We start from the raw sequence: 15,987 nt of genomic DNA on the forward strand, positions 1-15,987 counted from the left end.
CTTTAAGAATCATTTAGATAAACAGCTAAGCAAGATGCTGTAATGATTATAATTTATTTTATATTATTTGTTTTTGTTTTGTTATCATTTGTCTGTTTGATTTTCATTTATTATTAGTTATGTCAATTTATCATTATTTACTATTTACCTGTTTGTTTATTATTTAACTATATGCATTTATTTATGTATTTTATTTGTTATTTACATTATTATAGTTTTTATTATTTTATTAATTTTTTTTTTTTTTTTTTTTTTTTTTTTTTCATCCAACCTAGATATGGACCAAGGGGTCTCCTGTTGGCATACTCCGCCTTTGTAATCCTTTGGAAAGGCCCGCCCAGACTTTCTACTTGAACTTGAAAGGTAAAGAAAGACAAAACAAAGCAACAGCCACATTTGGTAAATAGTCCACACGGACATGGTCTGTATTCTGTAATCTGTACCCATTTCTAAATCAATAAATGGTAAGAAAAAATATTTTTCAGATAAATTATAAAGAACTGACGCACCATGTTATTCAAAGGAAACAAAGGGTGTTAAGCAAAAACGAACTGTAAGCTGCTAGTGAATGACTGGATAACAATGAAAACTGGTACACTCATTTACAGGACAGATTCTATCAAGATGAGGTACAAGAATGATCAGTGTTTGATATCTCCTCTATTTTACATTGTGATTCCTCATTTGATAGTGAACATATTAATACCCTTTGTAAGAGAGAGGCCAAACGCGGAGTATGGGATCCAATATATTTGACGTTTCGCCCAGCAGCGCTTCTTCAGAAATGACACAGTTGAAACATTTTACTCCTTATATAGCCCGAGCTTGCGGGGAGAAACAAACATAAAAAGGGGGTGTACACACAATTTGCCCAAACTGCTTGTTATTTGGTTATTAAAATTGTCAATGGTTTATTTTTTACAAAAAAGCCACTATTCTGATTTATATTATCAATGAGGGATATAAATGCAGATTCAAAACATTATGTTTCATTGTATGGTTTTCATATTTTATAATCTTGAAATTATTCCAGTCAGCATTGTGGCCTGTTAAGCATAGATTCGATACAGGCCACAATGCTGACTGGAATAATTCCAAGATTATAAAATATGAAAACCATACAATGAAACGTAGATGTTTTGAATCTGCGTTTATATCCCTTATTGATAATATAAATCAGAATAGTGGATTTTTTGTAAAAAATAAACCATTGGCAATTTCAATAACCAAATAACAAGCAATATGCGCAAATTGTGTGTACACCCCCTTTTTATGTTTATTTCTCCCCGCAAGCTCGGGCTATATAAGGAGTAAAATGTTTCTCAACAGTGTTATTTGTGAAGAAGCCCTGCTGGGCGAAACGTCAAATATATTGGATCCCATACTCTGCATTTGGCCTCTCTCCTACAGTGCTGTTGCAGTCGTTGCTGCTTTTACTCATTAATACCCTTTGCCTTGAATATCATGATACTGCAAATAAGGGTTTAAAATTTTTGTGCAAGAAAAAATTAAATTCAAAATTTATTTGCTCTTCAGAATGAATAGTTCTGTGACTTGGCGAAATTGATGGATATTGGAGGAACCTTCCTGAGTCTAGTGCAGACTGTCTGTGAGGTTTTATTTGAATGAATCAAATAAAAAAAAAAACATGAAAATGTTTAGGAGAATGTCATTTAGATATGCTTATGAGAATGAAAAGCTACCAATTATATGGAAATTGAATCTGTGTAGATAATATGTATAGAGTGAATGTCAAAGACAGAAGAAAGAAGAAATATAGAGAAGCTAAAACTAAACAAGTTGAGAATTAGTAATGGATTTATTATTTAGAAATAGTAAATAGAAAATCTGTATCTACCAAGAGCTGTTTCCCCCTAAAGGAAGGTAGCCAAGTCAAAGGCACATACTTGCTCCCAACCATTCCACTCCCATCCACCACCATTCCCTTCTCTCATCTTAGCTCCTCATGGATGACAAGTCACCCCTATATACTGTCCACTGCCCTGAGTTAGAAGCAATGTAGAAAGCCACAGCACATTCAGAGCAAGGCTGCTTCACTTAATTGGCAACCCCTCCTCTCCATCCCCTCATGCAGAAAAAGAGAAGACAAGGAGAAATTGCTTTCGGTTGCTTCAAAATGTCATTCACATAGAAATAACCCCCCACCTTGCATAACAGTATCACCTATACACAGTCATTCTCCACTCATCCTTAGCTCCTGTCTTCTCCCTACCTTGCTCAACAGACATTCCCCTCTTTCTCAATGCTCCCTTCACCTCATTCATCCATCTCATTCTTGGTTGTCCCCTCAAGTTTACTCCTTCCACCTCTGCCTTCCACATCTTTTACTAATCTTTCATCATTCATTCTCTTCATGTGTCCAACCCACCCCAATAATCTTTCATCAGCCCCATCTGCCATCTCCTTTTCCAATCCCACTCTCCCCCTCACCTCATTTCTCATTCTATCCAACCTTGTAACACCTATCATATTTCTCAGACATTTCATCCCAAACGTGTAATACCACTAGATAAATATCTAAACTTTTCCTCTCTGCCTCTTGAATTCCAAGTCTGTGCCCTATACAATGCCATTGGCACAATCACCCCTTCATACAATTTCCTCTTTGCATCCATCCCCAGATGCCTATTTCTCATGATACTCCTTGATCCCCCAAGGCATTTACTTGCTTCTTTCAATTAACAATTTACCTCCACTCATCCCTTTCCTGCCTCATGTGACCCCAAATACTTAAAGCTATCCACTTCCCCCAGCCTCTCTCCTTGTAGACTTGCTTCCAACTCCCTGCTATCCTCTTCCCTTGTACATCTCATCACCTTGTTTTTACCCACATTTACCTTCAACTTTCTCTGATCACACACCTTCCCAAACTCAGCCACTAACTCCCTTAATCCCTCCTCTGACCCTGCCACAAGTGTAGTGTCATTAGTAAGCAACAAGTGGCTTGCCTCCCATTCTTGTCCATTTTCTTTAACCATCTGCAGTCCCCTGTCCATTACCCTCACCTTTACCTCCCACACCACCTCATCCTATACATTGAACACCCATGGCGACATGACACATCCCCGATGCAGTCCCACCTTTACCTCAAACCACTCAATCTCTTCTTTTCCCATTATAAGAGAGGCTCTACTATTGTAAAAACTCTTGACTGCCCATAATAGTTTTCCCCCATTTCCACAAATCTGCAAAATGTCCCACAGTGCCTTCCTGTCAACCCTGTCATAAGCCTTTTCCAAATCATAAAGGCTACAGCTTTCTCACATCTGCCTTACCACAAAAATTTGATTCACACAGGCTTTGGGTTGTGATAGGCAACATTTCATCACAACCTGAAGCCAGAGGCCTTCCTGAGCATGTGATAAACCTTCACTATCCATTAACCTCTCCCAGTTGTCTGATAAGTTTCCCCAGTGAAGAGCAAGTAAGAACACAAACATACAACATATACCAAGGCTTTTTCCCCCTTACAAGGGGGGTAGCCAAAAAGAAAAAGGCATAAAATAATTCCCACCCATTCCATCCCTAGATACCCACTCCCCTCCACCCTCCCTCTTATCTTAGCAGCTCCTGGATGACAGGTCATCCCTGCATCTTGTCCACTGCCCTGGGTCAGAGGCAGTGTCGCAAGGCACAGCACATTCACATCAAGGCCGCTTCATTAAATCAGCGACCCCCCCTCTCCGTCTCCCCCTGCATAAAAGGAGAAGACGGGGAGAAATCCCTTCAGGCTGCGTCAAATTTTGCTCACACATACTACCTCACCCCCCATCCCCCCACCCATTCCACCTCATGCATCACAATATCATATACAACCATTCTCCATTCACCCCTGTCTTCTGTCCTCTCCCGTCTTTCCTCAACAGACATTTCCCTCTTCCCCAAAGCTCCCTTCACCCCATCCATCCATCTCATCCTAGGACGTCCCCTCATGTTCACTCCCTCCACATCTGCTTTCCATACCTCTTTTACTAGTCTTTCTTCACTCATTCTTTCCATGTGTCCAAACCATCCCAATACTCTTTCATCAACCCTATCTCCCAACTCCCTTTCCACCCCTGTTCTCCTCCTCACCTCCTCATTTCTCACTCTATCTACCCTAGTAACCCCCATCATACTTCTCAGACACCTCATCTCAAACACATTCAAACTCCTTCTCTCTTCCTCTCTTATGTCCCATGTTTCTGCCCCATACAGTGCTGTTGGCACAATCACTCCTTCATACAGTATGTGTGAGCAAAAGTTGACGCAGCCTGAAGAGATTTCTCCCCGTCCTCTCCTTTTATGCAATGGGGGGACGGAGAGGGGGTCGCCGATTTAATGAAGTGGCCTTGCTGTGGATGTGCTGTGTCTTGCGACACTGCTTCTGACCCAGGGCAGTGGACAAGGTGCAGGGATGACCCGTCATCCAGGAGGTGCTAAGATAAGAGGTGTGGAAAGCAGAGGCGGAGGGAGTGAACATGAGGGGGCGACCAAAGATGAGATAGATGGATGGGGTAAAAGGGGTATTGGGAAAGAGTGAAATGTCTGTTGAGGAAGGGAGAAGACAGAAAATAGGGGTGAGTGGAGAATGGTTGTGTATGAATGATGTTATGATGCATGGGAGTGGGTGGGGAATAGGGGGTTAGGAAGTATGTGTGAATGACATTTTGATGCAGCCCAAAGGGATTTCTCCCCGTCCTCTCTTTGCATGAGGGGACAGAGAGGGGAGTCACTGATTAAATGAAGCAGCCTTGTTGTGGATGTTCTGTGTCTTGCTGCATTGCTTCTGACCCAAGGCAGTAGGCAAGATGCAGGGATAACCCATCATCCAGGATCCAAAAAATGAGGGAGGTAGGGGTGGTGAATGGGAGTGGTGTATGTGGGGATGAAATGGGTAGGAGTGGATTTATGCCTTTGACTTTAACGGTTAGTTTATAAGGCCATAATGTTCAAGCAACCTGAGTATATTGTTGACATGATATCCAGACCTGAGACTGAAACACAGATGTCTCTGCAGAGCAGTGAAGACACAGACTTTATAAACCAAGGGCAGTAGATGAGAAAGCTTTTGTGGAGAGATCTTTTGCTTATACTGCTACTCACCTTTACAACAAGCTGTCAGTTAGGGTAAAGCAGCAGTCAACACTTGCTAGTTTTAAGACCCACCTTAAAAGGTTTTTATTTTCTCAAGTATATGATACCACACTAAAGGTTTTAAATGAGGCATATAGAATATCATATTTTTTAGTATGGTCCAATAGTCATTCATATTGTAATGCAAGTGCTCATGAATTCAACTGAAGAACTGGCGCTCGGTAATATAAAACCCCAAAATATTATTATTACCTCCCTTGTAAGGGTGAGAAATCCCTAAGTATATGTACAGTATGTATGTATAAATAGGAATTGGCTCAGGACATAAAACACCACCAATTCCTGAAGTGAGTTTATGTCATGGGTCCAAACATCCACACAAGTGGTGGTTGGCAAGTGTTGGATTAAGAGTATATATGCAGATAAATCACAAAATTGGTATGTGATCCAATAATATGCTGGTTACCACTAAGGGCTTTTGTGTAATTCATATCTTCAGGGGAGATACAGAAGTGGTACAAAGTCACTTGTACCACTCCCGTATTCTCCGTCAAAATGTGGATTGCATGAAAGTACTTGGGATTTTCATATTTCGTTGTCCCTAGAAGTAACCAACATATATATATATATATAATACACACACACACATACTGTATATAGATCATGGAATACATACATAACCAGAACTTTAGTATGAAATAGTTTGTGTATAAAACATCCACAATTCCATTGATGTCAATCTTATAATTTCATTTTTTCCAGGATGAGGGTAACTATCACCATTTCTTCGGAAGAGCGATCTGATGATTCCATATGTGTCCTAAGATGAAAAGGATCTGGCATGACATCTGCAGCACAGTTACACCATGAGTCATCTTAGAGATCAAGTGAGGACCCACACTTGAGAGAAGCCTTTCCACTGTGACCTGTGCAATTCTGCTTTCTCACAGAAGAGTGCTCTCACAAAGCATATGAAGACCCACACAGAAAGCCTTTCCAGTATGACCTGTGCAATTCTGCTTTCTCACAAAAGGGTTTTCTCACACTGCATATGAGGACCCACACAGGAGAGAAACCTTTCCAATGTGACCTGTGCAGTTCTGTTTTTTTGATAAAGGGTTCTTTCACACAACCTATGACTCACACAAGATAGAAGCCTTTCCAATATGACCTGTGCAATGCAGGTTACTCATAAAAGAATCATCTCAAATTTCATATGACCCATACTAGAGAGAAGCCTTTCCGGTGTGGCTTGTGTGATCAAGCTTTCGACCAAAAGTATTACCTCAGTAATCACTTGATGACCCACACAGGAGAGAAGCCTTTCCAATGTGATCTCTGTGATTCTGCTTTCTCACAAAAGGGTAATCTCACACAGCATATGAGGACCCACACAGGAGAGAAGCCTTTCCAGTGTGACTTGTGTGATTCTGCTTTCTCAATAGAGAGTCGTCTTAGAAAGCACACGTGGACCCATACAGGAAAGAAGCCTTTCAAGTGCGACATATGCGATTCTACTTTCTCAGAAAAGCGTTACCTCACATGGCATATAATGACCCACACAGGAGAGAAGCCTTTCCAATGTAGCCTGTGTGATAAAGCTTTCTCACATAATTATCACCTCAAAGATCATATAATGACTCACACAGGAGAGAAGCCATTCTTATGCAACTTGTGTGATTCTGCTTTCTCAAAAAGGGGTAATCTCACACAGCACATGAAGACCCACACAGGAGAAAAGCCTTTTCAGTGTGACCTGTGCAATGCAGTTTTCTCACGAAAGAATGACCTCAAACATCATATGATGACCCACACTGGAGAGAAGCCATTCCGCTGTGGAGTGTGTGATAAAGCTTTCACACGAAAGTGCTACTTCAGAGATCACATGATGACCCACACAGGAGAGAAGCCTTTCCAGTGTGACCTGTGTGATTCTGCTTTCTCACGAAAGGGTCCTCTCACACTGCATATGATGACCCACACAGGAGAGAAGCCTTTCCAGTGTGACCTGTGTGATTCTGCTTTCTCACAAAAGGGTCCTCTCACACTGCATATGAGGACCCACACAGGAGAGAAGCCTTTCCAGTGTGACCTGTGTGATTCTGCTTTCTCACAAAAGAGTGATCTTACAAAGCATATGAGGACCCACACAGGAGAAAAGCCTTTCCAGTGTAACCTGTGTGATTCTGCTTTCTCACAAAAGGGTAATCTCACACTGCATATGAGGACCCACACAGGAGAGAAGCCTTTCCAGTGTGACCTGTGTGATTCTGCTTTCTCAAAAAAGGGTCCTCTCACACTGCATATGAGGACCCACACAGGAGAGAAGCCTTTCCAGTGTGACCTTTGTGATTCTGCTTTTTCAACAAAGAGTTCTCTCACAGTGCATATGAGGACCCACAGTGGAGAGAAGCCATTCCTATGCAACCTGTGTGATGCAGCTTTCTTACATAAGGGCTCTCTCACACAACATATGAGGACACACACAGGAGAGAAGCCTTTCCAGTGTGACCTGTGCAAATCTAGTTTCTCACAAAAGAGTTCTCTCATAAAGCATATGAAGATCCACACTCAAAAAGCCTTTCCAGTGTGACCTCTGGGAATCTGCTTTCTCACAAAAGGGTAATCTCGCACAGCATGTGAGTACCCACACAGTGAAAACCTTTTCCAGTGTGACCTGTGCAATTCTGTTTTCTCACAAAATGCTAATCTCACAAAGAATATGAGGACTCGTACTTGAGATAGCCTATCCAGTGTGACTTGTGCAACTTTGCTTTCTCACAAAGGGGTCAGTTCACACAGGATATGATGACCCACAAATGAGAGGGGTAATACCTGTGTGACCTACATGATGCAGCTTTCTCACAAAAGTAGTCATTGTCCTAGAAAAGAATTGCAGGCAAGCATAAAAGTACTCGACAAAATTGTCTCCTTGACTTCTAAGCAGGCACTTTTTTTTCATACTGTTGGAATTGAGTCACGACATACTAAACAGAGATATCTTTTTTCTTTGACATGAATTTTTATGCAGTTGTCAATGAATGATGCTCGGCTTCATTCTATGTAAACATCATTATTGAGGTGCACATTTTTTAGCGCTCTTCATTTTAAATTTTGGCACATTATGGCGTGGGTGCGAAAATGCTCACCTTAAAAGACAAGCCCTGTAAAAGTATTCCTTCAAATATCACATGATGACCTCCGTAGGAGAGTAGGCTTTCCAATGTGACTGTATGATTCAGCTTTCTCATAAAAGAGGTCTTTCAAATGCCATATAGTATGGTAAAACATCCCAGTGTGATCTGAGCAATGAAGAATGTTCCCTCTAAGCTGTAATTATTTAGCTAGTTGTATTTTACAGGAAGAGATCTATGCTCATAGTGACCTGCTTTTGCATCTTTCAGCATCCAGTTTGATCTTAAATTCTTGTTTAGTTTTTGCACTCACAGTTTCTTCATTCAGTTTGTTCCAGGTATCTATCACTGTGTGGGGAGCTATTCTTTTTTAAATCTCTTCTGTAACTATCCTTTTTCAGTTTCTTTTTGTGTCCTGTGGTTTTTCTGCTGTCCCAGTTTAATAAGCAGGGCTGTGGAGTCGGAACACAAAACCTCCGACTCCGACTCCTCTATTTTTGGCACCACCGACTCCGACTCCTCTATTTTTGGCACCACCAACTCTGACTCTGACTCCTCTTCATGTAATTAACTGATTATGGCCTACATATTTTATAAAGCCTATACAACACACATACTCTCCAACCTTGAGTAGACTTATATCATTATAACTGGTTTATATCAAAGAATAAAGATATTTGTTATAGCGTGGCTTTCCTATGTTTGACCTCTTCATTAATACTTTATAACTGAAGTAGAGACAAAAATTTTGAAAGGATATTGAAGAAAATTCAGTAGAAAAAAGATTCTATAATGTAAGACATTTGGCATAATATATATCTTTGCAAATAAGTGATAAGTACATTTCAAAAACAAAAATACTGTACTTTATAAAAAAAGTTGAAATATAACATTTGTAAAGGATATACAAACCTAATGATAAAAAGAATATAATGTAAGATTTTTTAATGCACTGAAATTACTGACACAAGTACCTCTAGGTTTAACTACATACTGGCACTGTGATTATTGTGATGGACACTGGTTCTGGAACCTATCTTATCGATACAAGTACAGTACAAGATACAGCTGAACATATTTGAAATGTGAAACTTTTTTTTCAACTTTAAATATCCTTATTTCAAAAATTCAATGTTAAAAAGTATAGAGGGAAAAAAAGAAGGGGAAAGGAGATGGTATTATTGCGTTAGTCTACTGTTGAAATCATAATTATCCTACTGTTTGGCAACACAGCAGTGGGAGAAACCACCAAACTGATGGAGTGATGGAAACAATGAATATGGAACTTGACAGGAATATTACAGCTCCCATGACTGTGTGTCAACAGGTGTAAAATGGAAGTGTTTATTTAATTTATTCAAGTAATACCGGTACTTTGGATGTTTATCGGTCTATGTATAAATTTGAAAGAATCTACTTATAAGGAGTGTGCACTGTATAACTACAGACTAAACAAAGGCCTTATAAAGTGTAAATTTAACTGGAGTCTAGAGTCAGCATATTTTTACCGACTCCGACTCCAGTGACACCATAATTGCTTCCAACTCCGATTCCACGACTCTGACTCTGACTCCGACTCCACAGCCCTGTTAATAAGTCATCTCTATTAAGGACTTCCATCCCTTTCATAATTCTATAGAGGGTTAGCAGGTCTCCTCTTTCTCTTCTTTTTTCCAGGGTTGGTAGTTCAAGTTTGTCCAATCTTTGTTCCTATGTCAAATTGGAGAGTGTTGGTGCCATCTTTGTCATTGCTCTTTGAATTCTTTCTAATTTCTTTATGTTCTTATTAGTACTAGGTGTCCATAGTGTCGCAGTGTACTCCAACTTTGGTCTTATCAAAGTAACTAATATTTTCTTTACCATTTCTTCATCCATGTAGTCAAAAGCCACTTTCATTGATCTTGATAGATTGAAAGTTTCTCTGACTAATTTGTTGATATGTTTGTCTGGTGTCATGTCATTGGTGATAGTTACTCCTAGGTCCCTTTCCAAGTTGACTTTTTTAATTTCATTTGTTCAAATTTTGTATTGTCCTGATATTTTATTTTTGCTTTTTCCAAATTCCATTATACTACATTTCTTGATGTTGAAATTCACTTCACTCTTGTGACTTTATTTCCAGATTTTGTCCAGGTCTTCTTGTAATGATTTGCAACACTCCTCTGTACTCCTCTTAACCCCTTCCATACGGTGCCGGCCACGTAGGCGTCATGGACTTATATCGCGGTGGCAGCAGCCAAAGCCAGCCGTACGACGGGTCGTAATAATTCTCGCAACAGAAAAGATAGTCACCGCTTATATCGATCGTTCTCTCTTCATCCGTGAATTTTGATAACCATAGAAAATGCGATTTACAAAAGAATTAGAAAGAATGTCATTATGGAGGGGCGACTACAATAAATATAATCAAGACGCCGATATGGCAGCCTCGCGAATACACTCGCTCCCCATGACGCCTACGTGTGCGGCACCGTATGGAAGGGGTTAAGTAGTTTTGCTTCATCTACAAAGAAGTTCAAATAACATTCCACACCCTCATCCATGTTATTTATATTTATGGCAAACATTATCGGACCCAATACAGAGCCTTGTGGGACTCCACTTATCATTTCTTCCCAATTTGAGTTCTTGTCTTTGAGTACCGCCCTCATTTTTCTCCCATTCAAGAAATCTTTCATCCATTCCAATAACTTTCCTTGTATTCCACCTATTTCAATTTTTCTTAGTGTTTTGTGTGGTACTTTGTGAAATGCTTTTTGTAAATCTAAGATGGCACAATCTGCCCATTCATCCCTTTCTTGAATTATTTCTATCAATCTCAAATAAAAGCATATTAAGTTTGTGGCACATTATCTTCCACTTCAAAATCCAAATTGTTTTGAATTTAGTATTTTGTTTTCTTCCAAGTGTTTAATCCATTTACTTTTGATAACTTTTTTGCATATTTTTGTTATAGTACTTGTAAGGGAGACTGGTCTATAGTTGGTTGGGTTTCCTTTGTCTCTTTTGTATATTGGTACAATATTTGCATTTTTCCAATCTTGTGGAACTTTTCCTTCTTTGAGTGAGAAATCAATTATCTTGTGTATTTTGTCCATTAGTTCATCTATATATTCTTTTAATATCCAATTTGCAATTCCATCTAGCCTGTGTGACTTTCTGACATCAAGGTTTTTTATTTGTTCTCTTATTTCTTTCTGTCACCTTCCAATTTTGTGAGTTTTCAATTGTGAATACAGATTTAAAATGTTTGATAATAATTTTAGCCATTTCTACATCATCTATATATTCTTTATTTCCTTCCCACAGTTTCACTATTTCATGTTTGTCTTTTAGTTTGTTATTTATATATCTATAGAATAGTTTAGGTTGGTCCTTGCATTTTTCTACTATGTCTTTTTCATGGTTTCTTTTTTCTTCCCTCTATTCTACCTAGTTGTATTTTACTGGAGGAGAACTATGCTCATAGTGAGTGTGTGTGTGTGTGCACACATTTTTCAACCAGCATACAAAAACAAAAAATGTGCACACAAAGTTTTCAAGATGATTTTTTTTTTAATTAAATTAATTGTATAATTTCATAATTAAAAACAAAAGAAAGATGTGATTTTGAAAATCTCACTGACATCTGGAATGTAAGTGTACAATTTCATAATTTCACATGAAGTTTTGAGATTATTTGTACTGTATTTGGTATTCATCACCAGTATTTGTTCAGTAAAGCTAAATAAATCAAGAAGTATGGTATCAATTATGGCCCCCTCAAATGTAATAGTCCTGATGGCATCCTAACTCTAAATCCTTGATATAATTCCAGTGTTGTTTTTAATGTAACAAATTCTATTTGGGAAAAAAAAAATTGAGTTTCCTACAGAGACCTACTGATAGGAATAACAACATCAGCAAAGAAGATATTGAAAAAAAAAAAGCTACTGAAAGAGCTATGGAATAGTAAAACTACTAGGATGAAAGAGGGGCACTGAAACAAGGCCAGAGGAAGGATTGAAAGCTATAAATTATAATAAAGGAAAAGGGAGCCATTGGAAGGCCCATCCCAACTTTCTACTTGACCTTACAGTGAGACCTTTCATTAACGGACGTTAATTAGCTGTGTTTGTGGTGTTATCGATGTGTTTTCGGTGTTTTGGAGTAGTTTTTGGGTGGCATAATAGTGATTGCACACACTAAACAACAACACCGAAAACACCACAAACACAGCGAAAACACCACAAACACAGCTAGTTAACGTCCGTTTATGAGAGGTCTCGCTGTACTTGAAATGTAAACAAAGAAAACAATACTTTGTAGCAATCACGTTTGGCAAATGGTGTAGGCCCAACTCGGCCCACCAGCTTGGCCCGTGATTCGACCAACTCGGCCCGTAAATTGACCAACTCAGCCCCGTGGATATTCCAGCTCGGCCTTAAGCTGGGAGTCACAGGCAATAATGCCAAAATGCTTCACAGTGTGCCAGTTGTCCGGGAGTTAAATCATCCAGTATATGCATACTTTGAAAAAAATATATAATGATAAAAAATAAAATAGATATGCATAGTTTGGATCAATAACAATGTTTTCCTGAACTTGAAATTCACATCATATACTGTACTCTTATACTCTTTAACAATTTCTTTGACTTTTTTTATTCCCTTTCAGCAGTCCTAACTGTCCCATTCTCAGAATTTATTTCTGAGTGTTTCCACTTAAATTCATTCACCACACACTTGGTGCATCAATTGTCCAGGAGGTGAATCGTCCAGGATATGCATCGTCTGGATCAATAATGATGTTATAAAAGATTATAAAGTATTACAAAGGTAGAGTATGCTGACAGGAGACCTTTTGGTCCATAACTAGGTCAAATGTGAAACAATATATAATAATGATAAAAAAATGAAATAAATATGCATAGTTTGGATCAATAATGAAGGCGTAGTATGCCAACAGGAGACCTTTCAGGGCCATGTTGGTCGATTTATGGGCCGAGTTGGTCTATGTGTCGAGTTAGTCGAATCAAGGGCCAAGTTAGTCGAATCACAGGCCGAGTTGACCCAACCTGGCAAATTATGCAAACACACATGGTCTGTATTCATTAATCTGTAGCCATCAGTAAATTTACAAAATAAAAAAAATAAAAAAATTTCAGATAACAATTGCAAAGAACTGATGCACCATGTCAAAATCAAAGGAAGTGAAAATGAACTGCTAGCAGCTAGTAAATGGCTGGATGAAGTAAAAACTGTTACATCTATTTACAGGACAGTTTCCCTGAGGATGAGGTACAAATAATTTGTTTCAGATTTTCTGTGGAAGAAAAAATTAGATCCAAAATTATATTAAGTTTTACATAAATGATTGTATGTGCCCCTCAGAATGAACAGTTCTGTGACTTGGCAAAGGTGATGGATATTAGAGGAACCTTCCTTGAGTCTAGTGCAGACTGTAAACAAAGTTTTAGTCTAATGAATCAGGTAAAAACAAAATTGGATACTGTTTAGGAGAATGTCATTTGGATTTGCTTATGAGAGTGAAAAGCTACCAGTTATATGGAAATTTAATCTAGATAGTGTATATAAAGAGTAGGTAAATGCCAAAGACAGAGGAGAAAAGAAAAAAGATGATAGAGGCTAGAACTAAACAAGTTGAGAATTAGTAATGGGTTTGTTTTATCATGTATTTACCTAGTTGTATTTTACGGGAAGGGGAGCTATGCTCGTGGTGTCCCGTCTTCATATCTCATTTTATCTAAACTATTTTTAAATTCATGTATTGGTTTTGCACACACCACTTTCTCATCTAACTTGTTCCAACTGTAGTTATTTGCCAAGTTAGAAAGTTTGAATAAAGGTAATCAGTCATTAGTGTTATCTTTTTTAACTTTATTTTGTAATACTAATCAGATAAATATAAAATACATATTAAATATTTTTGTCAGCTCTCATTGTTGTCACACTACAAACTCTTGAAATATAAAATCAGTGAAAAAAATTAGCTAGAATATATGGCTAGTGATTTGTCTCATGGAAAGCCAAATTTAAAAGATATTTCAAATACATAATGAAATATTTAACTAGATGGCAATCAGTGCATATCTCCAACAATAGGGTCACAAAATCATTTAAAATGAATTTGCCCATGTGTGGGTGTTAGAGAAAGGTATTGTGTATTCAGATAATTATTGGGAGACTTAACTGCCTAGTTTCAGAGAGGCAACAGGATGTCTAGCCTCTGTCATGGCTTGTCTCTGGCTGCCTTGTAATGCATTGAGTCATGAAGTGGTTGGGGGTTGCCATACATACCTACAGCCCACATTATAAATTATAGCAGGGGCCACTTTGTATACAATCTATGAAATTTGTATACAGTCTATAAATGCCAGGGTTGCAAATGTGGGAAAAAAAAAAAAAACATTCTGGATCCTCACACATATCTGGATCTACCTGAAAATCTAATAACTTGTTTCTTCGCCTAAGACAGACCTTTCCACAAAATTTCATTGACATCTGTTCATAACTTTTTGAGTAAAGTTGGTAACAGACCAACCAACAAACAAATGCTGGCAAAATCAAAACTTCCCTGGTGGAGGTGATAATATACACTTAGAAATTGTGTGCACTTATCTGGTCAATTTGGTGATTCAAATTAGTGCACACATACTTTGCAAAGAGCAAAATTTACACCCAAGCAAATTTCTTTGCTCACCTGAAAGGCACAGAAATACTTGACAGAGAGGACTTGTCAAATTGAGACAGGAGAAGCACAGTAGGACATGGAAAGAAAATAAAAATACATAGCTACAGAAGAGATCTGAAGAAAAACAGTTTTCCACATAGAGTGGTAGACACTTGGAACAAACTGGACAAGGAAATAGTGTGTGCAAAAACCATTCATGAGTTTAAAAGCAAACTAGACACTGCGAGATACAGAAGCGGGACACCACAAACGTAGCTCCCCTTCCCGCAAAATACAACTAGGTAAACACCTAACAAGAAGGAATTTATTTTTGCAAACATTTGATCTAGAAAAAAAACATGTGCCTGGCCAGAAAAATGGCTTTGCTGATAACCTCTCTCGAGATATCAGTTTTAAGGGGAAATGTGTCATGTCCCAGTGTGAATATAATAAACTATTTCATGTCTCCCATTGTCATGCCCTTGCATGAATATTATAGAAATGATAGAAATTGTATATGTGTGTAGTTGTGTGCCTTGTATTGAAATGTATATTGAATTGTATCAACTGTTAAAATTGTATTAAGATGATATTGTAGTAGTTGAGTTGTAATTATATTAAAAATCATGTAATCTATGTAGATTGTGTGGAGGTGTGAGAGCAGAGGGAGGAGATACATATCCTGGAAGTATGTTTCCAACATCTGAGCCGTTTATGTTAGTACTGCCTGGCGTTTCACATAAATGCGCAGTATTATCATCAAAGGCTATACGAGATGAAAATAGGGTGGCTAGACATCTTACTGTAGGCAGAATACTCTTCTTTTTTTTAGCACTCTGTCCTCCATCCTGCACCACCTCAAACAGGACGTTGATTTGTCCTTTTTGGAATTACCTTTTTGAATTACCTTACATATATTAAAACCGAAAACCAAAAGCCACAATAAACACTGATATATCTCTATTATAATTTTATGTAGTTGCCATTGGGAACACAATGTGAAGGGCTGCAGTGTATGTGCACAAGACAAGTAAAGATATCACTGAAGTACACGTCAGTGTTTGAGACTTTGACTCCAATTCAG

At 38.3% G+C, this 15,987-nt stretch overlaps 2 protein-coding genes across 3 annotated transcripts in view; one reads left to right on the forward strand and one right to left on the reverse strand.

Annotated features, from left to right (window-relative positions):
* LOC143032072 (uncharacterized) overlaps positions 1 to 3,401 on the reverse strand; it is a 24,075-nt gene extending 20,674 nt beyond the window's left edge. Inside the window, exon 1 of the mRNA XM_076196538.1 lies at positions 3,297 to 3,401. Coding sequence (XP_076052653.1) covers positions 3,297 to 3,401 — 105 coding nt within the window. The remainder of the gene's footprint in view (positions 1 to 3,296) is intronic.
* Positions 274 to 8,916, forward strand: LOC143031971 (uncharacterized). 2 transcript variants are annotated; one of them, XM_076196373.1, is made up of 3 exons: positions 276 to 363; positions 486 to 629; positions 5,860 to 8,916. In XM_076196373.1, the coding sequence occupies exon 3, from the start codon at positions 6,314 to 6,316 to the stop codon at positions 7,688 to 7,690; it is 1,377 nt and encodes a 458-aa protein (XP_076052488.1). In that variant the 5' UTR covers positions 276 to 363; positions 486 to 629; positions 5,860 to 6,313; the 3' UTR covers positions 7,691 to 8,916. The 2 variants fall into 2 exon arrangements, with proteins under 2 accessions (XP_076052487.1, XP_076052488.1); XM_076196372.1 differs by lacking the exon at positions 486 to 629 and having other exon boundaries at positions 274 to 363.
* The last annotated feature ends 7,071 nt before the right edge of the window (positions 8,917 to 15,987 follow it).

The sequence above is a fragment of the Oratosquilla oratoria genome, chromosome 12 (genome assembly GCF_046742065.1).
Source record: "Oratosquilla oratoria isolate Oo_2021 chromosome 12, ASM4674206v1, whole genome shotgun sequence".
NCBI lineage: Eukaryota > Metazoa > Arthropoda > Malacostraca > Stomatopoda > Squillidae > Oratosquilla > Oratosquilla oratoria.